The following is a 26,231-nucleotide window of genomic DNA, read 5'->3' as shown; positions in this document are numbered from 1 at the left end:
ACTCCGGCTTATTAGTGATTCCCAAAGCCCAAAAAAAGTCTGCGGGCTATAGAGCGTTTTCCGTTCGGGCTCCAGTACTCTGGAATGCCCTCCCGGTAACAGTTCGAGATGCCACCTCAGTAGAAGCATTTAAGTCTCACCTTAAAACTCATTTGTATACTGTAGCCTTTAAATAGACTCCCTTTTTAGACCAGTTGATCTGCTGTTTCTTTTCTTTTTCTTCTATGTCCCACTCTCCCTTGTGGAGGGGGTCCGGTCCGATCCGGTGGCCATGTACTGCTTGCCTGTGTATCGGCTGGGGACATCTCTGCGCTGCTGATCCGCCTCCGCTTGGGATGGTTTCCTGGTGGCTCCGCTGTGAACGGGACTCTCTCTGCTGAGTTGGACCCGCTTTGGACTGGACTCTTGCGACTGTGTTGGATCCATTGTGGATTGAACTTTCACAGTATCATGTTAGACCCGCTCGACATCCATTGCTTTCCTCCTCTCTAAGGTTCTCATAGTCATTATTGTCACCGACGTCCCACTGGGTGTGAGTTTTCCTTGCCCTTATGTGGGCCTACCGAGGATGTCGTGGTGGTTTGTGCAGCCCTTTGAGACACTAGTGATTTAGGGCTATATAAGTAAACATTGATTGATTGATTGATATCCAAAACCTGTATGTACCTTTCAGCATTAATGGTGCCTTCACAGATGTGAAAGTTACCTAATACAAGTATGTTGTCTTTTCAGTGTATTCAATTGAATATAGGTTGAAAAGGATTTGCACATTATTGTATTCTGTTTTTATGTATGATTTACACCGTGCCAACTGCATTGGTTTTAGGTTTTTTGTCCAATGTTTTGTCCAAAATTTTTGTCCAAAATCTAGCTCAGACCGTTTAAAACCTTTGTGCAACCCTATGGCCCGAAACAGGCATTCCGTCTGTGATAGCATTGTTCAGTTTAAAGGTTAGCAGTCACAACTCCAGGGTTTTATGAATGCTCCTTGCTCATCATGACCCTAATTAGTGCATAACGAGTAAGTGTTGTGTTTTTGTGCGGTGTTGTACCTAAGTACTATGATTCAAAGTAGCCTTGTATATTGCTCTAAAAAAGCCCAAGATTTTATTATTTTTACTGTGTAAACTTTTTGTATCAACATTCAATTTGACACGTAGTACACAATAGGATAGAAAAATCAATTAATCAATCAGTGTTTACCTATATAGCCCTAAATCACGAGTGTATCAAACGGCTGCACGAGCCACAACCACATCCTCGGCTCAGATCCCACATCAGGGCAAGGAAAAACTCACAACCCAGTGGGACGTCGATGAGAATGACTATGAGAACCCCCCCCCCCTCCCCGGGCAACCAGTGCAATGGACATCAAGTGGATCTAGTATAATATTGTGGGAGTCCAGTCCATTGTGGATCAAACGTAATAGCGAGAGTCCAGTCCATAGTGGGGCCAGCAGGAGAATCATCCCGAGCGGAGACAGGTCAGCAGCGCAGAGACGTCCCCGACCGATGCACAGACGAGCGGTCCATCCTGGGTCCCGACTCTGGATAGCCAGCGCGTCATCCGTGGCCACCGAACCTGTGCCCCCCATCCACAAAGGAGAGGGGGGTAGAGCAGAAAGGAAACGGCAGATCAACTGGTCTTAAATGCTTCTACTAATATCAATCAATCAATCAATGTTTACTTATATAGCCCTAAATCACTAGTGTCTCAAAGGGCTGCACAAACCACCACGACATCATCGGTAGGCCCACATAAGGGCAAGGAAAACTCACACCCAGTGGGACGTCGGTGACAATGATGACTATGAGAACCTTGGAGAGGAGGAAAGCAATGGATGTCGAGCGGGTCTAACATGATACTGTGAAAGTTCAATCCATAATGGATCCAACACAGTCGCGAGAGTCCAGTCCAAAGCGGATCCAACACAGCAGCGAGAGTCCCGTTCACAGCGGAGCCAGCAGGAAACCATCCCAAGCGGAGGCGGATCAGCAGCGCAGAGATGTCCCCAGCCGATACACAGGCGAACAGTACATGGCCACTGGATCGGACCGGACCCCTCCACAAGGGAGAGTGGGACATAGGAGAAAAGAAAAGAAACGGCTGATCAACTGGTCTAAAAAGGGAGTCTATTTAAAGGCTAGAGTAAACAAATGAGTTTTAAGGTGAGACTTAAATGCTTCTACTGAGGTGGCATCTCGAACTGTTACCGGGAGGGCATTCCAGAGTACTGGAGCCCGAACGGAAAACGCTCTATAGCCCGCAGACTTTTTTTGGGCTCTAGGAATCACTAATAAGCCGGAGTCTTTTGAACGCAGATTTCTTGCCGGGACATATGGTACAATACAATCGGCAAGATAGGATGGAGCTAGACCGTGTAGTATTTTATACGTAAGTAGTAAAAGCTTAAAGTCACATCTTAAGTGCACAGGAAGCCAGTGCAGGTGAGCCAGTACAGGCGTAATGTGATCAAACTTTCTTGTTCTTCTCAAAAGTCTGGCAGCCGCATTTTGTACCAACTGTAATCTTTTAATGCTAGACATGGGGAGACCCGAAAGTAGTACGTTACAGTAATCGAGACGAGATGTAACAAACGCATGGATAATGATCTCAGCGTCTTTAGTGGAAAGAATGGAGCGAATTTTAGCGATATTACGGAGAGGAAAGATATGTTACTCAATTACCCCCATTTAATCAATGAGTCGTTTCAGCCCTAGTATGTACAATTGCATTCTCAATAATTTCACATAAATGTCATGCAACTTGACTAAAATGCGGAAAATATCGGCGACAGATATCCGCTAGGGTTATACGGTATACCGGTATTAGTATAGTACCGCGATACCAATGAATCATATTCGATAATCCACCGCCTCTGAAAAGTACCGGTGACCCACCGCCCCCGTCGTAGTCACGTCATGTCATTGCTGTTTTACGAGCAGAGGAGCATGTTCGGCAACGCAAACTCACAGAGTACTTACAGGCAGACACATGTGTAGACAGATAAGGGAGAATGGACGCGTTTTGCTTAAAAACTAACGATAAAGGTGAAGTTATAAGGCCATCTGAAAGAGGTGCCTTAAGACATGGCTAGCTAGCTAGCGGCTAAAGTCAAGCTGCAGTCGGAAGTATTTTCGCTACTTCTAAATCACTAATCCTTGCCTCCATGGCGACAAATAAAGTACGTTTCTTACAAGTATCATCCCTGCAGGACAAGGAATAGCTAAACATGCTTCACTACACACCGTAGCTCACCGGCGTCAAAATGTAAACAAACGCCATTGGTGGATCTACACCTGACATCCACTGTAATGATATCAAGTACAGGAGCGTATCTAATTGATATTACTATATTTACGTCGATATGATTACATCTTTGTTTTTTGTTTTAATTTATGTTATGTTTATAAACACAGGAAATATGTCCCTGGACACATGAGGTCTTTGAATATGACCAGTGTATGATCCTGGAACTACTTCAACCAATCAATCAATGTTTATTTATATAGCCCTAAATCACAAATGTCTCAAAGGACTGTACAAACCACTACGACTACGACATCCTCGGAAGAACCCACAAAAGGGCAAGGATAACTCACACCCAGTGGGCAGGGAGAATTCACATCCAGTGGGACGCCAGTGACAATGCTGACTATGAGAAACCTTGGAGAGGACTCAGATGTGGGCAACCCCCCCCCCCCCCCCTTTAGGGGACCGAAAGCAATGGATGTCAAGCGGGTCTAACATGATACTGTGAAAGTTCAATCCATAGTGGCTCCAACAGAGCCGCGAGAGTTCAGTTCAAAGCGGATCCAAGACAGCAGCGAGAGTCCCGTCCACCGGAAACCATCCCAAGCGGAGTTGGATCACAGCGTAGAGATGTCCCCAACCGATACACAGGCGAGAGGTCCATCCTGGGTAAAGACGAGCGGTCCATCCTGGGTCCGGACTCTGAACAGCCAGTACTTCATCCATGGCCATCGGACCGGACCCTCTCCACAAGGGAAGGGGGGACATAGGAGAAAAAAGAAAAGAAGTGGCAGATCAACTGGTCTAAAGAGGAGGTCTATTTAAAGGCTAGATTATACGGATGAGTTTTAAGGTGAGACTTAAATGCTTCTACTGAGGTAGCATCTCGATCTTGATATCGGATTGATACCCAATTGTGTGGTATCATCCAAAACTATTGTACACTATCCAAACAAGAGAAAAATAAATTCCATCCATCCATTTTCTACCGCTTATTCCCTTTCGGGGTCGCGGGCGGCGCAGGCGCCTATCTCAGCTACAATCGGGCGGAAGGCGGGGTACACCCTGGACAAGTCGCCACCTCATCGCAGGGCCAACACAGATAGACAGACAACATTCACACTCACATTCACACACTAGGGCCAATTTAGTGTTGCCAATCAACCTATCCCCAGGTGCATGTCTTTGGAAGTGGGAGGAAGCCGGAGTACCCGGAGGGAACCCACGCATTCACGGGGAGAACATGCAAATGCCACACAGAAAGATCCCGAGCCTGGATTTGAACCCGGGACTGCAGGACCTCCGTATTGTGAGGCAGATGCACTAACCCCTCTCCCACCGTGAAGCCCCGTAAAATGTAAATTATTATTACATTTTAATAGAAGTGTAGATAGAACATGTTAAAAGATAAAGTTTGCAGATGTTTACAGTAAATGAACAAGTAGATTATTAATTATTTTCTACCACTAGTCTTTTATAATTTTGACAAAATAATATAATGGAAAATGACACAATAAGTTACTGCATACGTCAGCAGACAAATTAGGAGCCTTAGTTTGCTTACTTACTACTAAAAGAAAAGTTGTCTTGTATGTTCACTATTTTGTTTAAGGACAAACTTGCAATAAGAAACATATATTTAATGTACCCTAAAATATTTTGTTAAAATAAAGCCAATAATGCCATTTTTTGTGGTCCCCTTTATTAAGAAAAGTACAGAAAAGTATTGAAATAATTTTGGTGCCGGTACCAAAATATTGGTATCGGGACAACACTAATATCACCAAATTAGCGGACAAAAAAAATCGACATTTTAGCCCACATTTCAACATAACATTTGCACAAACTATATATTTCCCTGCTTCCTTGCTGCATCAATTCCTGTGGCTTGTTCGGTAATGTTCGCTGATCCTGCGAGCGGAGCGATCCACTACCTCGCCTCTGTTTAATGTGACAGCGCCACGACTTGATCTTTGTTTGATCAAAGAAAAAAAAAAAAGGTCTAAGTGAGCTGCGCGTTCAGTTGCATTTACCTTGTCATTTCCCAAATGCTCCACGTGCAAACAGAAAAATCGTCAGGGTTAATCCTGTAACTTCTTCCTGGCAATATTCCTTCTCCATTGATTGTTTTCACTGTCTCTCCTCTTCTTTCTCTCTTTTCTTCCCTCTTTTGCTCTCGTGATGCAGTTGATAAAGTTACGCGAAGAGGTAAGTGCTTCTCTGCTTTAACTATTTTTAAATGGCTTTCCACGCTGGAAATTACCATTTGCCCTCCTTGTGTCTTTTGCAGAAAACTAACATCAGTTCATTTGTACCCCCCCACCCACCCCCCCACCCGCAACCCCTTTATTAGCACTTAAAGGCCAAGTCAAAGATAATGAATCTACTGAAAGCCACTTTCTCTGTTTGCCACCTTTCTCTTGAATATAAGACAGTGAAGATGAGCTATTATTTGTGATAGGCATTAATTGGGTCCAGTTCTGTTCAGAACCAGAATCGACAGACTTTTTATCAAATGAGTGTTGTTTATTGACCGTCTTCACTCCTCATTGTTCAAAACAACTTCTTTGCCCATTTAAAAAAGCTAAAAGCTAATTTGTACTATTTTGTTTTGAGCACATTGTAAAGGATGCTTTCACTCAGTGGTTCGATTCCCAATTAAATCAAGACAGGACGTGGATTGAAAACAAATGTGGAACAACTTTACATCAAAATTTGTCCGTTTGGTGACTTCACAGGGCTTATTTAAACATGCGTCAAAGGGTTAATTCCGGGTTTTTCTGTTTCAATTTCTGTAAAGATAACTTGTATATCGTGTCCTCATCCAAGGGAGTGTCAAAGAATTAACATGACCCATTTAGCTTTTTCTTTGGCTTTTTCTCCCCCTGCACCAGCCTCAACAAGGGCTGTTCAAAGAAAAATATTAATCGGAAATTACGTGAATCAAACCAATCAAAGATGTGTTTTTCCATTTTACGAAGGGCCTGAGCTATTAAAATCCAAATATCACGCGCTAAACTGCCTGTGCAATCTATAATAAAGCGTTTGCTATTAGTGGGCGTTTGCAATTAAAAAGAAGTGCAGATTGCCTTATTTGAATGAGTTATGTGTACTATATGGGGCATCACCATGAAGACAAGGGGTGTGGGAAAAAATAGATTCAAATTCGAATTGTGATTCTCACGTTGTGCGATTCAGAATCGATTCTCATTTAAAAAAAATCGATTATTTTCTTATATTTGATTTTTAATTTTTTAATTTTTATTTTTTTATTCTAGGTTTTTTTAATTAATCAATCCAACAAAACAATACACAGCAATACCATAACAATGCAATCCAATTGCAAAACCAAACCTGACCCAGCAACACTCAGAACTGCAATAAACAGAGCAATTGAGAGGAGACACAATCACGACACAGAACAAACCAAAAGTAGTGAAACAAAAAGAATAGAATAGAATAGAGAATAGAATATAATAGATCTTTATTGTCATTGTACATTGTACAACGAAATTGAATGCAAAATGAGTATTCTCAACAACAGTATCAATATCAGTTATAATTTCAGCATAGCAGTGATTAAAAATCCCTCATTGACATTATCATTAGACATTTATAAAAATAAAAATAAAGAACAATAGTGTCACAGTGGCTTACACTTGCATCGCATCTCATAAGCTTGACAACACACTGTGTCCAATGTTTTCACAAAGATAAAATAAGTCGTATTTTCGAGTCTTTTAATAGTTAAAACAAATTTACATTATTGCAATCAGTTGATAAAACATTGTCCTTTACAATTATAAAAGCTTTTTACAAAAATCTACCACTCAGCTTGCAAGTCAGCAGACGGGTAGATCCTGCTGAAATCCTATGTATTGAATGAATAGAGAATCCTTTTGAATTGGGAAAAAAAATCATTTTTTAATCCAGAATCATGTTGAATTGAAAAAAAAATCGATTTTGAATCGAATCGTGACCCCAAGAATCGATATTGAATCGAATTGTGGGACACCCAAAGATTCACAGCCCTAATGGAGACACTCATTTACTGCACATTCATGTTATATTGCTCCAACTTTTGGCGTTTTGCTATGTTTATAAACATGCAGGAAACATCTACCACTTTTTTATGGGTATTTTAAAAGCAGTCATGAAAATATTTTGATAATATGCAGTACAGGTCAAGCGTTTGGACACACCTTCTCATTCACAACAGAACGGATGGTCCCAACCACATTGATAAAGCAAGAAATTTCACTAATCAACCCTGATATGGCACACCTGTGAAGTGAAAACCCTTTCAACCCTTGAAGCTCATCGAGAGAATGCCAAGAGTATTCAATTCATTAATCAGAGTAAAGGGTGGCTATTTCGAAGAAACTAGAGTATAAAACATGTTTTCTGTTATTTCACCTTTTTTTGTTAAGTACATAACGCCACATGTCTTTATTCAGAGTTTTGATACCTTCAGTGACAATCTACAATGTAAATAGTCATGAAAATAAAGAAAATGCATTGAAATGAGAAGGTGTGTCTAAACTTTTGGCCTATACTGTATAATCCATGTGGAAAAAAAAAGCTCATTAAAAAATACTAAAGGACATTAAAACGCATCCATCCATCCATTTTCTACCGTTTATTCCCTTTTGGGGTTGCGGGGGGCACTGGCGCCTATCTCCGCTACAATCGGGCGGAAGGCGGGGTACACCCTGGACAAGTCGCCACTTCATCGCAGGGCCAACACAGATAGACAGACAACATTCACACTCACATTCACACACTAGGGCCAATTTTAGTGTTGCCAATCAACCTATCCCCAGGTGCATGTCTTTGGAAGCATCGATTATTTAAAAAAAAAATTAGCCCCTTAATTCCTCTAGCAGCTATAAAATTATAGAATTATGTTGCTGAATAGATGATACATTATGTCTAATATTTGTACTTGTGTTCGCCCAAAATGTTGACACACACACTTGCTATAGACAGGATTCTCGTCTGTCCATCGTCTGTGTGGAACTATCAGTTTGTACGTCTTTTCCTCATATGCTAATTACATCACACAATAGTGCTCACAAATCGATGATGACTGTTGACAAATCACATTACGTCTGCTAATTAAGTATATATGCTTCTTCTCCTCCCAGTATTGTGGACGTTTTTATGATCAGCATAATGAGATTGCAAAATGGATGGCATGCCTTATTCTGCTCATTTAACAGACGCAATCCACTCAGCACATGTTTAGTAGATCAGCTTTGCGTGTGCTATCAAGTTTGCATATGTTTTAGTCCACGCAAACCTTTAGTATATCAGGTCCTAGGTATTCCTTTTTTTTTTATTTTTTAGATAGGCGCTCATTTGCCGTGAAAGTGTTTTGTTTGGAATTAAAGGGGAACTGCACTTTTTTCAGAATGTTGCCAATCATTGACAATCCTTATGTAAAACAAGAACTTGTATTTTTTTTTTTTAATGCATTCTAACTTGTAAATAAACACTAGTAAAAGTCTGCTAACAATGGAGGGTAATGGGATTTGCTGTATTCTGCCTATAAAGAACCCCCCCCAAAACTGTCCAAAAACCACCATTATCGTTTTATATACACACATTGAAGTAGTAACAGGCACATTCATAATAACTAGAGATGTGCGATAGTATCGGACTGCCAATATTATTGGCCCATAAATTTTTTAAAATGTAATATCGGAAATTATCTATCTGTTTCAAAATGATCAGTATCTGTTTCAAAAAGTAAAATTTACGACTTTTTAAAACGCCGCTGTGTATACGGATGTAGAGTGAAGTACAGAGCGTCAATAAACCTTAAAGGCACTGTGTTTGCATGCTGGCCCAATCACATAATATCTACAGCTTTTCACACACACTAGAGAATGCAACGCATACTTGGTCAACAGCCATATAGGTAACACTGAGAGTGGCCGTATAAACAACTTTAACACTGTTACAAATATGCGCCACACTGTGAACCCACACCAAACAAGAATGGCAAACACATTTACGGAAAACATCCGCACCGTAACATAACATAAACACAACAGAACAAATACCCAGAACCCCTTGCAGCACTAACTCTTCCGGGACGATACAATATACACCATCTACCTCAACCCCGCCCACCTCAACCTCCTCATGCTCTCTCAGGGAGAGCATGTCCCAAATTACAAGCTGCTGTGTGGAGGCATGTTAAAAAAATAATGCACTTTGTGACTTCAATAATAAATATGGCAGTGCCATGTTGGCATTTTTTCCCCATAAGCTGAGTTGATTTATTTTGGAAAACCTTGTTACATTGTTTAATGCAGGGGTGCCCACACTTTTTCTGCAGGCGAGCTACTTTTCAATTGACCAACTCGAGGGGATCTACCTCATTTATATGTATCATTTATATTTATTTATTTATGAAAGAGAAATTTTTGTAAACAAGTTAAATGTGTTTAATGATAATACAAGCATGTGTAACACATATAGATGTCTTTCTTTCACGAAGACAAGAATATAAGTTGGTGTATTACCTGATTCTGATGACTTGCATTGATTGGAATCAGACAGTAATGATGATAACGCCCACATTTTCAAATGGAGGAGAAAAAAGTTGTCCTTTCTGTACAATACCACATGAAAGTGGTTGTTTTTTGGCATCTAATTCATCCAGCTTCCATACACTTTACAAGAAAAACATTGGCGGCAAATTCCGTAGCTTGCTTGATTGACATTCACGGCACCCGAGGGTCTTGTGAGATGACGCTGGCTGCTGCCAGTTCATTGTTATGAAAAAATGACAGAGAGGAAGGCGAGAAACACTTTTTATTTCAACAGACTTTCGCGCCGTCCCTTCCGTCAAAACTCTAAAGGCCGACTGCACATTTCCTATCTTCACAATAAAAGCCCTGCTTCATGCTGCCTGCGCTAACAAAATAAGATTCTCGGAAAGCTGGCGTGCACAAGTGATGTGCACGCCAGCTTTCTGAGGGATCGCTTGTGCACGCCAGTTTTCCGAGACTCTGTATTTAGTTAGCGCAGGCAGCATGAAGCAGGGCTTTTATTGTGAAGACAGGAAATGTGCAGTCGGCCTCTAGAGTTTTGACGGAAGGTACGGCGCGAGAGTCTGTTGAAATAAAAAGGGTTTTTTCGCCTTCCTCTTGGTCATATTTTAATAATAATGATCTTGCAGCAGCCAGCGTCATCTCACAAGACCCTCCGGTACCGTGAATGTCATTTAAGTGACGTCTTGGTGAAGATTGATGATCACTAATTTTTAGGTCTATTTTTTTTAAAAGCCTGGCTCGAGATCGACTGACACATCCCCCACGGTCGACTGGTAGCTCGCGATCGACGTAATGGGCACCCCTGGTTTAATGCATCCAGCAGGGTATCACAACAAAATTAGGCATAATAATGTGTTAATTCCACGACCGTACACTGAAAAAAGTGATTTTTTTGGAGCTGTAAACTCTATTAGAGTAACTGTCATAATTTATACCTAATATTTTTAACATTCAGTAAGAACTAGAGTTTCTTGAGTAAAATTAAACATTTTATTGACGTAATACATGCATCTTGGGGGAAGAGTAAGTTTTACTTATGTTTCCTCATACTATTTAAATGTTTAATAGTTGTACGTACATAAACCTAAAAATATCACATAAACTTTACTCTGAAAATCTAGTGTTTTGAAACGCATGCACGACAACGCATGCGCACAGCACAACAGGCTCTGGCCGACTGGCTCTGCTCCGGCCGTTAGGATCACTTCACAGAGCACTGCAAGGTGGCATTATGGGTAATTCTTATCTTGCGTTTATGATAAATGATAAATGGGTTGTACTTGTATAGCGCTTTTCTACCTTCAAGGTACTCAAAGCGCTTTGACACTACTTCCACATTTACCCATTCACACACACATTCACACACTGATGGAGGGAGCTGCCATGCAAGGCGCCAACCACCACCCATCGTTTATAATGTGTTACGTAGTCGATGTTTATCAGAAATGTATTTGGTGTGAGTTCACAGAGTGTGGCGCATATTAGTAATAATGTTAAAGTTGTTTGTATCACAACCGTCAGTGTAAAAGTTATTGCTGTTGAACAATTATGCATTACAATCTCATAATTAAAGCATTGTAACGCACGCGTCCTTCCGGCACGTAGACAGGATGGTGTAAAGGTTTGTGCTATGACATGCTAAAAAAATAAATTTTTAAATAAAGTATTTCTAATCACATGCCATTGATAAGCGTAGGAGTGAGAAGAGATTGGAAAATAATTAGCGCTCCGACGGCTATACAAGGAAATATGGTAAATAAAATTTACTTAAAATTCTGAGTAAAATGATGTTCTCGCTGATGAAAAACAAGTAGACTTTACTTAATTTGTTTAAATATAACTTAAAACTTGGATGTAATTAAGTAACTGTTACTTTATATCTTCACAACTGTTATGTTATATGGTAAGTAGAATTTACTTGATACAGGCAAGTGAGTGTTACTTGATACTGCAGCATTAAATTTTACTTAAATCATTTGCGTGCAAATACTTCCAATAATTTTTTAAAGTAAATCTTATGAGTTATTTTTTTCAGTGTATGTATCTGTATCGGTTGATATCGGAATAGGTAATTAAGAGTTGGACAATATTGGAATATTGGATATCGGCAAAAAAAACATTATCGGACATCCCTAATAATCACATGTCATATTTACACATTCTGTTCTGTTTAAACTTGCTACACTTTTCTAATTTCACAGACGCATCATGTTTGCTTTTACGTTCAACAACCTACTCAGTGACCTGAGATCGGTAGGTCGAGAGTTCAAACCCCGGCCGAGTCATACCAAAGACTATAAAAATGGTACCCGCTACTTTCCTGCTTGGCACTCAGCATTAAGGGTTGGAATTGGGGGTTAAATCACCAAAAATGATTCCCGGGCGCGGCACCGCTGCTGCCCACTGCTCCCTTCTGCTCCCAGGGGGTGATCAAGGGTGATGGGTCAAATGCAGAGAATAATTTCGCCACATCTAGTGTGTGTGTGACATTCATTGGTACTTTAACTTTAACTACCATAAATTCCAGACTAAAAGCTGTTACTTTTTTCCTACACTTTAAACCCCGCGGCATATAAGACGAAAGGCGAATTTATGGATTTTTCTTCGCTGACGGATAAAATACAGATAACCTTATTAAAAAAAACAAGCAAAAGGAAAAAAAAAAAGTGGACGTGTAGGAGGGTCTTTTTTTTCTCATTCTCACCAAAGAAGTTTACCAACTTCTCAATTTATGCTAACAACTTTCCTTTGGATCGGTTCGCAGCCGAGTGTGAAGCGACCGGAATGAGAATCAGCACCTCCAAGTCCGAGTCCATGGTTCTCGCCCGGAAAAGGGTGGAATGCCATCTCCGGGTTGGGGAGGAGACCCTGCCCCAAGTGGAGGAGTTCAAGTACTTAGGAGTCTTGTTCACGAGTGGGGGAAGAGTGGATCGTGAGATCGACAGGCGGATCGGTGCGGCGTCTTCAGTAATGCGGACGTTGTATCGATCCGTTGTGGTGAAGAAGGAGCTGAGCCGGAAGGCAAAGCTCTCAATTTACCGGTCGATCTAGGTTCCCATCCTCACCTATGGTCATGAGCTTTGGGTCATGACCGAAAGGATAAGATCACGGGTACAAGCGGCCGAAATGAGTTTCCTCCGCCGTGTGGCGGGGCTCTCCCTTAGAGATAGGGTGAGAAGCTCTGCCATCCGGGAGGAACTCAACGTAAAGCGGCTGCTCCTCCACATCGAGAGGAGCCAGATGAGGTGGTTCGGGCATCTGGTCAGGATGCCACCCGAACGCCTCCCTAGGGACGTGTTTATGCCACGTCCAACCGGTAGGAGGCCACGGGGAAGACCCAGGACACGTTGGGAAGACTATGTCTCCCGGCTGGCCTGGGAACGCCTCGGGATCCCCCGGGAAGAGCTAGACGAAGTGGCTGGGGAGAGGGAAGTCTGGGTTTCCCTGCTTAGGCTGTTGCCCCCGCGACCCGACCTCGGATAAGCGGAAGATGATGGATGGATGGATGGAACTTTCCAATGTACAAGTGAGATGCATGATTATTAATCGAGAATTAATTTTTACAGCAGCTCATTATGTCACTAATTGAGTAAGCTTTTTAGCCCTCTGATCAAGGCGCCACTAACAATAGTTTGTCTGCGTTTGCTCTTATAATAACAATATTGCTACTACTTGGTTGATATTCAGGTCACGAGATGTAGATGGATTATTATTGGCATTTTTTATGTATTTATAAGAGGGCTTTAAGGGTGCAATATAGGACAGCCATAAGCTACATCATTAGCCACCTCTTACCTGCTGTATATTACAAATTAGAACGCATAAAAAAAGAAAGACATATGTGTTCTTGTCTCTTGTCTGCCAAAAGTGCAGTTCCCTTTTAACAGTGCTTAACTTCTTTTTACACGTGTGTTACATGTAAGAATGTTCGTGGGAGAAGCGTAGGGAGTTGGATTGTTTGTCAACGTTTAAAGAATGAAATACACATCTTTGTTGTTTGCAATAACAATGAGTGTTTAATGTTTTTTATGTCTTACTTTAAGCAGTGGCTGACTTTTTTTTCTCAATTTTTAAAAGTTAGACGTGTGCAAATTCGGGAGTGTTTTGTTATTTTATGTTTTAAGAATGAGATTCACACATTTTGCCTTTGTCATCCATCTTGAAAGTCTGCGTTTTATTGTTTTTACCGCACAGTCTTAGCAGTGGTTCACTTCTTTATACACTCGCGTTACGATTAAAAACATCTTGACATCTGAAAGGTCGGTTTGTTTTGTTGTTCTTTTAAGTTGAGAGAATGCGTCATCCGTCTTGAAAGTCTATGTTTTATAGTTTAAACCGCTCAGTCTTTGCCGTAGTTAACTTCTTTTTACACTTGTGTTGCAATTTTAGAAGGTAAGGTGCCTTGAGAAGTTGGAGTGTTTTGTTCTTTACGTTGCAATAACGGGATATGGCATCACACCTTTGTCATTCATCTCGAAAGTCAGCATTCCATTGTTTACAGCTCTCAGTGATTAACTTCTTTTTACACTTGCATGACAGGTCAGAATGTGAAAACGCTGGTTTGAAATTTCCCTTTACGAGCAAACATGTCCAAATAAGGGCTTTTTTTTTGGTCTTGTTTGGGCTTTTTTGGTTAATTTCGCCCACCTCATTACACCTCCAGTGCTGCGAGGTTTGCGTTTGCAGGTGTTAAATGTTCCTCCGAGTGAGACGAGCTGCCTTCCCCCTGCATCTGTGGAGTTGTGCTTCTTTTCAAAGCTATTCATAATTTAGAGCAGCCAACCCAACAGGCCCAGATGCCGTGTTATGTCCCCCCCACCCCTCTTTATTTAGTTGTACTTTTCTTCCCCTGTTTTCCTCCCACACTTTTTGTTCATTTCCTTCTCGCCTTAGGGGTCAGGAGACATCTTGCGTTACCTCACCTGTCTACTCCTCCTTTTGAATGGCTCCATTCACGTAATGGGCCTTGATTCGGTGCCCCTTTCTGCCTTTTTCCGCAGCAATCTTGCAGCCTCCCTTTTTTCTTATTCCTGTATTTGAATCAAAGGCTGGCACAGCTTATACACACTTAAGCCCTTTGCTTTAAAAAAGAAAAAAAAAAACTATACTTTTTTTTTTCTCTCTCTTCAGCTGCAAAACATGTTTAAATATTTAGCAGCCATATTCACAGCTGTTTGACACTTGTAATTCCTCGTCTTACAAGTCCCAAACAAACGGCACAGAAGATCACACAGTCAGTGTGAATCACAGCTGCCATCATTATTCACTTTGACTCCCCCCCTTATTGAAATAATAAGGAAATGATCTGAACTTTGGAAAATGGTGATAGTAAGCGCGGTGTTTGATATCGGCATGAGGAGGCAGGAGAGCGAAAAAGGAAAAAAAGACGGGAGAGATTTTCCTTTTGAGCTGCAGCTGCATTGTTCTGGGGCTCCCTGTTAATAACTTACAACTGAGGAGGAGTGCTCCTCCACACTAAAACAGAGCACAACAACAACAGCAAAAAAAGGAAAAACGCCGCTCCTGTGAAGAATCTTTGTTGGAAAATGTAGGTGTCACACTAAAGGCGTAGAGAGGTGAAGTTGCATGATGTTTATCTTATAAGATATCCAAAGACATGCACCTGGGGATAGGTTGATTGGCAACACTAAATTGGCCCTAGTGTGTGAATGAGTGTGTGAATGTTGTCTGTCTATCTGTGTTGGCCCTGCGATAAGGTGGTGACTTGTCCAGGGTGTACGCCACCTTCCGCCCGAATGCTGCTGGGATAGGCTCCGGCACCCCCCCGCGACCCGTAAAGGGACACGGGGTAGCAAATAGATGGATGGCTATCCAAACGCCTGTTTAGTCCTTGCTTGTTTGTGTTACAACCACAGGGATCGGCCTTAAGATTGGACCTTGTAGCACAGCAAAAACTGGCAGACACTCTAAAATGCTGACAAAGATGCCCTAGCACAGGGGTAGGGAACCTATGGCTCTAGAGCCAGATGTGGCTCTTTTGATGACTGCACCTGGCTCTCAGATAAATCGTAGCTGATATTGCTTAACACGATAAGTAATGAATAATTCCGCTGGTAGTCACAATGTTAAAAATAATGTTCAAAATATAAAACATTCTCATGCATTTTAATCCATCCATCCGTTTTTTACCACACCTGTTCAAGGAATAACAATCTTATTAAAAATAATTACAGACTTACTATACTCTAAAATCGTTGGTTTTACTTTTAAAAAATGCACACATTTAGTTTTATTCAGTGTTAAAAAATATGATATGGCTCTCACGTAAATACATTTTAAAAATATTTGGGTTTCATGGCTCTATCAGCCAAAAAGGTTCCCGACCCCTGCCCTAGCACATTTCAACATAAAATATCAACACCTATTCAGCCGTCCTTTGTTTGTCCTGCAGATCAACATTTAATAAGTATGAGGAGTATTGATATCATTCTGTTATAGAGAGTACACATCAGCTCTTAAACACAGTCATCCTTCATTTAGCGCCGTTAAATGGTTCCTGACCCGACCACTGTAAGGGAATTTACATGAAATAGGAATTATTTATATATATATACAGTACAAGCCAAAAGTTTGGACACACCTTCTCATTTCAGTGATTTTTTTTTATTTTCATGGCTATTTACATAATGTCTAAATAAAATTAAAATAACAAAACTCCGGTACACAGCAGATCATCATCACTAAAAAAGTTGCAGTATTTTCACAGGTTAGTGGTTATGTTTAAGAACTGCGTGCGTGTGTGTGTGTGCGCGTGCGTGCGGGCGGCAGTCCATATTACTGCGCTGTATATCTTATTTATGTTTTAAATGTATTACAGTACAAAAATATGTCGTAATTTCCATTATGTGTGTTGTGTTGGGTAATGTGATTTAAAATGTTGGTATTTCATGTTTAGCATGTACTAATGTTAAAAACTGTGTTTTTTAAGATAAAACTGTGAAAATAATTATAAATATACAGTACAGACGAAAAGTGTGGACACAACTTCTTATTTCAATGTGTTTTCTTTTTTTTTCACGACTATTAGATTGTCACTGAAGGCATCAAAACTATGAATGAACACATGTGGAGTTATTTACTTAACAAAAAAATAACTGAAAACATGTTTTATATTCTGGTTTCTTCAAAATGGCCACCCTCTGCTCTGATTACTGTTTTGCACACTCTTGGCATTCTCTCGATGGGCTTTAAGAGGTAGTCACCTGAAATGGTTTTCACTTCACATGTGTCATAGTTTTGATACCTTCAGTGCCCATGTACAATGTAGATAGTCATGAAAATACAGAAAACGAATTGAAATGAGAAGGTGTGTTTAAACTTTTGGCCTGTACCGTACCACAGTTTGAGCTTAAAAAACACTTTACAAACTTTTATAGACAGTTTTTAACATTAGTGCACAGTTCGGTTATTTTTATTTTATTTAGACATTTTTTAATATTTTTGAAAATGCTGACTTTCTAGCAGGCAGTTAAAAAGAAGTTAAAAACTGCTAAGTTTTTCTCTCTACATTTTACATATTTTTTCTCATAAATGATGTCATATCAAAGCTTCAGGGTGTGATGTTTAGAAAAAAAAGAGTCGATCACTGCAAAATGTAAAAACAACAAAACAATCTACCTGAAAGTTATTCTTTTCCCATGTTGGAGACACAAATTTAAAAAAAAAAGCACAAAGTACAAGTTTGTTCTTCAATGTTAGTTTTCTTTTAATTTTTTTACAATAAAAGCCAATTTTACCCTAAAAATTTGATGCAATTTTAACGTGACTGTATTGCCATTGTTGGGGATGTTCAAGGGTAACATACATGATGGACTTGTCTACAATACCACACACAGCCTTAAGTGTTTTCGGATTGCACACGCTCCTTTTCATGGATGTCCGTGACTCCATCCTGTGTTTCTGGAAGGACTATGTCATTATTAGGACCATCACAGCGTGTCATTATTGCATTCTTAGCGGCTGAACTCTCACCCTTCCCCTCCGGTTCTTTCACAGTCTAACTCGGGGCGCTATTATTCTAATGATGGCGCACACAGAACACCACTATACCTACCTCTCCGCAACACACCCACCCACTCCCCCCCTGGCCCTAAAAAGAAGACGAAGGAGAGAAGCGAGAGAGAGAGAGATTCAGGGGGGAGAAAAGCTTTGAAGTGGCTTCCCATCGCAGCGAGTCTGCCGGCCGTCTCTCTCCCCGAGACGTGTCACCTTTGCCTAGCGGGAATAGAAAAATCACGTTTCGAATGGTAATGATAACATACTAATCACTTGGGCTCTTTTGAAGAAGCCAGGATAGGGGGGGTCGAGCTGCCCTGTCAGAATCTCGGCTGCCGCCGAGCTCGCGTGCACTGCAGCCACGGTCGAGGTGTGTTGGCTTAAACATCGCACGTCAATACGTCCCCCTGCGTCTCGCTGCATCCGATGGGGCTCATTATAGCCCAAAGTCAGGGCTGTCGCCAACCATCGCTGGTGCCACTACCACTTCTGAACCCTGAAGCTCCTCCACTACCTCTTACTTCCTCCCATTCCTACCCAAAACACCTGCCTTCTAGCCTCTTTTACGCCGTACATTTGCTGTATCAGACCTGTAAACAGTAGGTCTTCCTTCCAGAAACGGTAGTGAAGTTTTTCCTCAGCAAAACAGCATCTCATAATCATAGAATTTATGCTTTACGACTAGGGATGTATGCCGAGTACTGGTATTTTTTGCAACGGTTCTTATTTGGGTCGGTCCAGGAAGACCCTGAAGATTCTGGACAAAGGATATGGCTATCGGCAATGTTCCCTCCAATTTGTCATGTGTGTGAGCAAACGCAAAAACTCCCGGAGCATTCAGTGGAGCACATTGTGAACAACATCAGTTGTGCACAGCCTCATACCTGTCCCAAACCTGACTTCATTGCAAGTTAAATGTATTATTTCATTTGGCAGTAATTTTTATGATATTTTATAATATACAGTACAGGCTGAAAAGTTTGGACGCACCTTCTCATTTCAATGTGTTTGCTTTATTTTCCGGACTATTTACGTTGTAGATTGTAACTGAAGGGATCAAAACTATGACACCTGTGAAGTGAAAACCATTTCAGTTGACTACCTCTTGAAGCTCATCCAGAGAATGGCAAGAATGTGCAAAACAGTAATCAGAGCAAAGGGTGGATATTTTAAAATAACTAGAATATAAAACCTGTTTTCAGTTATTTCAATCAATCAATCAATGTTTATTTATATAGCCCTAAATCACAAGTGTCTCAAAGGACTGCACAAGCCACAACGACATTCAATCAATCAATCAATCAATGTTTACTTATATAGCCCTAAATCACTATTGTCTCAAAGGGCTGCACAAACCACAACGACAATCAATCAATACATCAATCAATGTTTACTTATATAGCCCTAAATCACAAGTGTCTCAAATGACTGCACACACCACAATGACATTCAATCAATCAATCAATAAATCAATCAATCAATGTTTACTTATATAGCCCTAAATCACTAGTATCTCAAAGGGCTGCACAAACCACTACGACATCCTCGGTAGGCCCACATAAGGGCAAGGAAAACTCACACCCAGTGGGACGTCGGTGACAATGATGACTATGAGAACCTTGGAGAGGACGAAAGCAATGGATGTCGAGTGGGTCTAACATGATGCCGTAAAAGTTCAATCCATAGTGGATCCAACACAGCCACGAGAGTCCAGTCCAAAGCGGATCCAACACACCAGCGAAAGTCCCGTCCACAACGGAGCCAGCAGGAAACCATCCCAAGCGGAGGCGGATCAGCAGCGCAAGGATGTCCCAAGCCGATACACAGGCAAGCGGTCCATCCTGGGTCCCGACTCTGGACAGCCAGTACGTCATCCATGGCCATCGGACTGGACCCTTAAAACTCATTTGTATACTCTAGCCTTTAAATAGACTCCCTTTTTAGACCAGTTGATCTGCCGTTTCTTTTCTTTTTCTCCTATGTCCCACTCTCCCTTGTGGAGGGGGTCCATTCGCGGATCATCGCCCACAAAAGGGCAAGGAAAAACTCACAACCCAGTGGGACGTCAATGAGCATGATTATGAGAAACCTTGGAGAGGACCCCAAATGTGGGTAACCCCCCCACTCTGGGGGAGACCGGTGCAATGGACGTCAAGTTGGTCTAACATAATATTGTAAAATCCCAGTCCATAGTGGCTCTAACATAATAGTGAGACTCCAGTCCATCTTGTGGGGCCAGCAGGAGACCATCCCAAGCGGAGACGGGTCAGCAGCGCAGAGATGTCCCCAACTTTTTTTGTTAAGTTCGAACTCCACGTGTTCATTCATAGTTTTGATGCATTCAGTGACAATCTACAATGTAAATAGTCATGAAAATAAAGAAAACCCATTAAATGAGAAGGTGTGTCCAAACCTTTGGCCTGTACTGTACTCTTAAGTGATTTGGCTCACTTACAATGAAAATAAAAAACAAAAATCTTGTTTTTCATGGGCTGCGTACTAGTATTGTATGCCTGCGTAGGGGTCCTTCTTTGGAAATAATTTGTACCCCTTTCAGAGATCACATTTAGTTCCCCATAAAACATTCCCATGTTGCACAATGAGATGTAAGCGTGGTATAAAGTGTACATTCCTGTAACGTTTTGTCCGTACAATGTATAATTTTTATGAGCATTTCTGTAATCTAGTGACAGCATTTCATGACTAATACCCATAAATTAACATCCTTAATAATTGGCAGTAGACTAAGCACACATCTGATTTGGGAGTCATAGTGTAAACACCTAGATTTGGAGTTGTCCAACTTTTTGTGTAGCCATAAATGCATCGGTGGCGAAGTGCCATGAGTGTGTCGGCACAATCAATCACGTACCTACCGTGAAAATTTCAGACCCCTCCATGATTTTTAAGTAGGAGAACTTGCAAAATAGCAGGGTGTTCAAATACTTATTTTCTTCACTGTAAAAAGCCTTAAAAATACTTCCCTGCTGAGAGATGTTACATGATGTTGGTGGTATACAGCTTCTTGTGCTAATAAAAATGTTTGATACATTTTTTTTCACATCTCTCTGTACACAAATTACATGAAGTACCGTTAACTAAAGGCTTTTTGGCCACATGTGTGGACAGCACCTTTTAGCTCTTATTTCCAAAATTGTGTACACTACTGAATTGGGGTCTTATGGCCGCTTATGTGGTGGTATCAGAAGAGTGTAATATACAATGGAATTCGTATATTATACGTTTGGACTTCACGGTGGAAGAGGGGTTAGTGCGTCTGCCTCACAATACGAAGTTCCTGCAGTCCTGGGTTCAAATCCAGGCTCGGGATCGTTCTGTGTGGAGTTTGCATGTTCTCCCTGTGAATGCGTGGGTTCCCTCCAGGTACTCCGGCTTCCTCCCACTTCCAAAGACATGCACCTGGGGATAGGTTGATTGGCAACACTAAATTGGCTCTAGTGTGTGAATGTGAGTGTGAATGTTGTCTGTCTATCTGTGTTGGCCCTGTGATGAGGTGGCGACTTGTCCAGGGTGTACCCTGCCTTCCGCCCGATTGTAGCTGAGATAGGCGCCAGCGCCCCCCGCGACCCCGAAAGGGAATAAGTGGTAGAAAATGGATGGATGTTTGGAAAAGTATAAAAATAAGAATTAGCATGTAACTAAACATGACGTACACGTTTGTGTACTTATTGACTAAGTACATCATATAAAAATATGATTTTTAGCTTTATTCTAATTAAGGTCCAATAAGCCCAAATAGCAAAGAGAAACATAAAAAGCATGTAAACAAAACAGCTTGGGCCTTAAGAGGTTAAGAGTACTGATCAATACCGGTATCGATAAGGAATATCGGTTTCGGTAAACTCCAAACGATCCAACATCCCTAATTACGACACATAAAATATATCTCGGACAGCGATGATGGCTAACAAACAACACGACAGATTGCTGGCTGCCACAGGTCAACCTGGTTCGAAAAAAAATCTTTCCAATTTTCTGGTAAAATTAACCTTCGAGGTTGCATAAAAACCTTGCCTGCTTGTTGCAAGAGTCTAGTCTGTGAACCTCAAAGGATTACGCAAATTATTTGGATTTTTTTGTGGCTTGAAAATTACACAAAAATTGGGAGTGCCCTTGTTCTGGCATTAGACACACAGATGTTACACCTCAGATTCAAAGGCGGGACATTCGTCTCCCATTCTGTGTCGCCAAGGTTTATATAGAACTGGGACAGACTGGTAAAAGGTGTGTGATCATCCTGGTCTCTTTGGCTCTCCATCTTGTCCGTGCCCGCTGCTTTTTAAGCGCTAAAAAGCCTCTTTGCGTTTTCAAATGACATCTGTCAGCGGCGCCAAGACGAGGGAAAGGAAGGAAGGAAGGCGTTCAGAGGGAGATCTTTTCCTTCCCCATCCCTCTTTTTGTCAAACTTTGAAAAGTGTGTCGACCCCCCCTCTGCTTTCTTTGTGGTTTTTCATTTTCTCTGGAGTGATTAGTTGCTACATGTTTTGACAGCGCAAGCAAATCTCCAGATTTTTACTTCCTCCCCCTTTGGCCCCCTTCACTCATGTGGTGGGCATCAACACTTATCAGAGAGGCGCTTGTCATTTATCATCACGTTGTTGTTTGTTTTTTTGGTGTCGTTTTTGCTTGCTTTTGCCATTTATGATCTGTTCCAATGAAGGCAGTAAACCATATTGACCAGGTGTAATACAACACTGAAACATCCATTTCTCACGAAACACTTTAAAAAAAACTCAATCAAAGGCAAACCTAGCAAAAGTTGTGTGATATAGCCATTATCTTAAAATTAGTGTCATAACTCTGCCTCTGTTGTTTGCTAACTTTTTACAAGCTGTATCAACTAGGGGTGTCCCAATCCAATATTGACGTTGAGTATATCAAATTGCATTTAAAATCTCTGATACAAGCAATCTTGCAGCGTTTTTACTTGTGCAATAAACATATAATGTTGGTATTTTATTGTATTTTAATCGAGACATTCACAAGGTAAACATGGTAGGTTATAAGCCACAGAATAGCAAACTCGCTAGTAGGGATGTCACAGTTTGAAAAATTCTTATCACTGTTATTGTGAGCAAAATGATCAGTTATTATTATAGTTACCATGAATTGATTAACGTGGACCCCGACTTAAACAAGTTGAAAAACTTATTGGGGTGTTACCATTTAGTGGTCAATTGTAGGGAATATGTACTGTACTGTGCAATCTACTAATAAAAGTATCAATCAATCAATCAATCAATAGCGGTATTTTTAAATGTGCTTAAGTCTTTTAACAAAGTTTTATTAAAAAACAAAAACAACACATCCAAAATTATTTACCTTGTAGTAGAAACATTGTTATAGACAAAAACACTGTTTTATAGACCAAGTAGAAAATGAATGTTCATAAAAAAGCAACACAAGCATTACAAACCAAATGAAATGGTTGAAAAAATGTACAAATTAATGAAATACATGTGAAGACTGTGCAAGATAGCAATGTGTGGGCAAACAAGGTAACATTTATGAATTTAGCAAAGTGGCACCTGATGGCCAAAAGACTTTAAAAGGCACTTTATGTCCATCCATCCATTTCCCACCGCCTTTTCCCTTTTGGGGTCGAGGGGGGCGCTGGCGCCTATCTCAGCTACAATCGGGCGAAAGGCGGGGTACACCCTGGACAAGTCACCACCTCATCACAGGGCCAACACAGATAGACAGACATCATTCACACTCACATTCACACACTAGGGCCAATTTAGTGTTGCCAATCAACCTATCCCCAGGTGCATGTCTTTGGAAGTGGGAGGAAGCCGGAGTACCCGGAGATAACCCATGCATTCACGGGGAGAACATGCAAACTCCACACAGAAAGATTCCGAGCCTGGGATTGAACCCAAAACTGCAGGATCTTCGTATTGTGAGGCAGACGCACTAACCCCTCTGCCACCATTAGATTAAAATAGCGTTCATGTTTGGGATCTTGTCTTGTACATAGGGCTTCACAATTATGTCCCAAATAATATTTGAGATTATTTTTTTATCAGTATTGAAATCGTGATTATTGATTATGCTAGGTAGAGTAGCGTTGGGGTAGGGTGTGAACGCGATGTCATCATGTAAATTGTAATGTCTAATACAAAGACAATAGATAAATGTTATCGATATGTTTAAAGACTAGTGTTTTTTTTGTTCATTAATAGTATCAACGTGTCAGCTTTTTATCATTAAATGATGCCTTTATTTTTTGATAGAGATAAATATGTTTTAAGTGATGTACATTTATATGTATATGTACATGCCGTGTCAGGATATGTCCATTAAGAGTTTGAGCAGAAATATGTCAGAGGAAATAATTATACACAAACTAAAACATTGCTATAAAAATGCTATGTCACATGAATGCTTTTTAAAGTAATACCTTCATAACATTAAACATTAACATGGTGTTTAATTTTTGATATAATTATAAAACACAAAGGAGTTTGGCTAATGAAGATTAAGTCAAATAAACAAGCTTGTTTCCTCTCTAACACCAAGAGGTTCAGTACAACAGTTTGGCGAAAAAAGTAAACAGGAGTGATACCTCTCACATCGACAATTACAATACACAATCTTTACAGCCTGCATTCAATTCGATGAGATGACAAAAAAAAATAGCTACTATTGTTGTTATTGGAACACTGATAAACTTTGCAATTAAATAAAGGAGGAGTGAGCAACCCAGTAAAAAAACTAAATACTTTATGAACAAGTTGTGGCAATGTTCACGACACATCGCCTGTTTCATGTTTCCTCACGTCATTAACTCGGTCACAGCAGCTGATGGACGTTATTTTGAGAAAAGCATCATCAAATAGATTTCTCCTTCGCTGTAGACGTTTAATGTGAGACGAATGAGTCCGTCTCTAATATTGTCCATACCTGTCACCATCTAAAAACTGCAGTGCACTCTTAAACCCATGCCGAGACTCCATGGAAATTAAGGTTTAAAAAATCACTAACTTATGTGTTGTGAACTGTCTACTTTTTTCCAACACTTTGAACCCTGTGGCTCATAAGATGAAAAATCTTGTTTTCCCTAAAATGTTGTGGGTGCAGCTAATACAGGGTGCGCTCTGTAGTCCAGAAATACGGTAAAGTGATCATTTCTTTTTGGCGACACTGAGTGGCCACAATAATTCATTAAGTTAGGCTCTTGATGCAATAAACCAAATGATTAGATAGATTAGATTAGATAGTACTTTATTTATTCCGTCAGGAGAGTTCCTTCAGGAAAATTACAATTTTCAGCACAATCCCATTCAAGATCAGACAAACATTACAGGGAGACAGAACAGGATCGCTGACGGGTCTGCCGGCTTCCAGCGCCCCTTACAAAAAAGATGACATACAGGTAAACACGGGGGGAGGGGGGGATGGGAGAAAAAATAGAAGATTAAAATAAAATGAAAAAAATCGGTCTTAGCCTAGGCCCTGGAGTGGGGGTGCAGACATATGCGGGATCTTGTATATGATGTATATGATGCAGACATATACATTTTAAAACTGCCATAAAATCCTGCCTCAGTTCAACCTCTACCTGAGCTGAACCAACTTTCCGAAGCATTAATAGAATAGAATAGAATAAAATAGAATAGAAAGTACTTTATTGATCCTTGGGGGAAATTCAGCACCACAGTTCGCTCACAATAGACAGTATACGCTTAAGTATTTTTTACATGTGAATAATATAAATAGAGTCTATTATACAGAATTATTCACATGTGAATAATGCAGGTTTATATGTGGTTATACTGTATATATAGTTTTTCATTCGGTTTTGCAGACTCTTGGAGTCAAACTGTGCATAGTCATGTACATAGTGTATGTACCCCCTGGCCCACGGTTTTTGTATATATTGTTTTTCCAAATCACCTGACATGTATACTGTGTATATGTACATAATCTAACCATTTTTTAACATATTTTTAATATACATGTTACAAGTTATATATCTTGTATTACTGAATGTATCAAATCTGGGTGTGAATTCTCCCTGCCCACTGGGTGTGAGTTTTCCTTGTCCTTATGTGGGTTTTTCCGAGGATGTCGTAGTCGTAACGGTTTGTACAGTCCTTTGAGACATTTGTGATTTAGGGCTATATAAATAAACATTGATTGATTGAAATGTGATGAATATTTAATTGACCACAATGGAATCAAGCCTTTTGGCTTTTTGTGCCATCCATTGGCATTTTTAGAGCATTACATGGATGAAATTCTTTAAGATGTCAATAAACTTCACAATCAATTAATCAATTTGTTACTGGATACTTTCTCTTATGCCTCTGCCCTGGAGACTTTGTATGTGTAAGTAATATGCAATAATAATGATTTGATATTTGTTTATA

General features: G+C 40.5%; 1 protein-coding gene across 4 annotated transcripts in view; it reads left to right on the top strand.

The window, feature by feature from the left end:
* Positions 1 to 26,231, top strand: part of vti1a (vesicle transport through interaction with t-SNAREs 1A) — a 385,425-nt gene that overhangs the window by 52,327 nt on the left and 306,867 nt on the right. For 2 of the 4 annotated variants that reach the window (XM_061909715.1, XM_061909717.1), the window contains exon 5: positions 5,441 to 5,461. The exons of the other annotated variants lie outside the window; for them this stretch is intronic. In XM_061909715.1, the coding sequence (XP_061765699.1) occupies positions 5,441 to 5,461 (21 nt within the window). The remainder of the gene's footprint in view (positions 1 to 5,440; positions 5,462 to 26,231) is intronic. 4 annotated transcript variants of the gene reach the window in all.

The sequence above is a fragment of the Nerophis ophidion genome, linkage group LG08, assembly GCF_033978795.1.
Source record: "Nerophis ophidion isolate RoL-2023_Sa linkage group LG08, RoL_Noph_v1.0, whole genome shotgun sequence".
NCBI lineage: Eukaryota > Metazoa > Chordata > Actinopteri > Syngnathiformes > Syngnathidae > Nerophis > Nerophis ophidion.
Note: the sequence above shows the minus strand (reverse complement) of the source record. Positions and strands in the feature narration are given on the sequence as shown.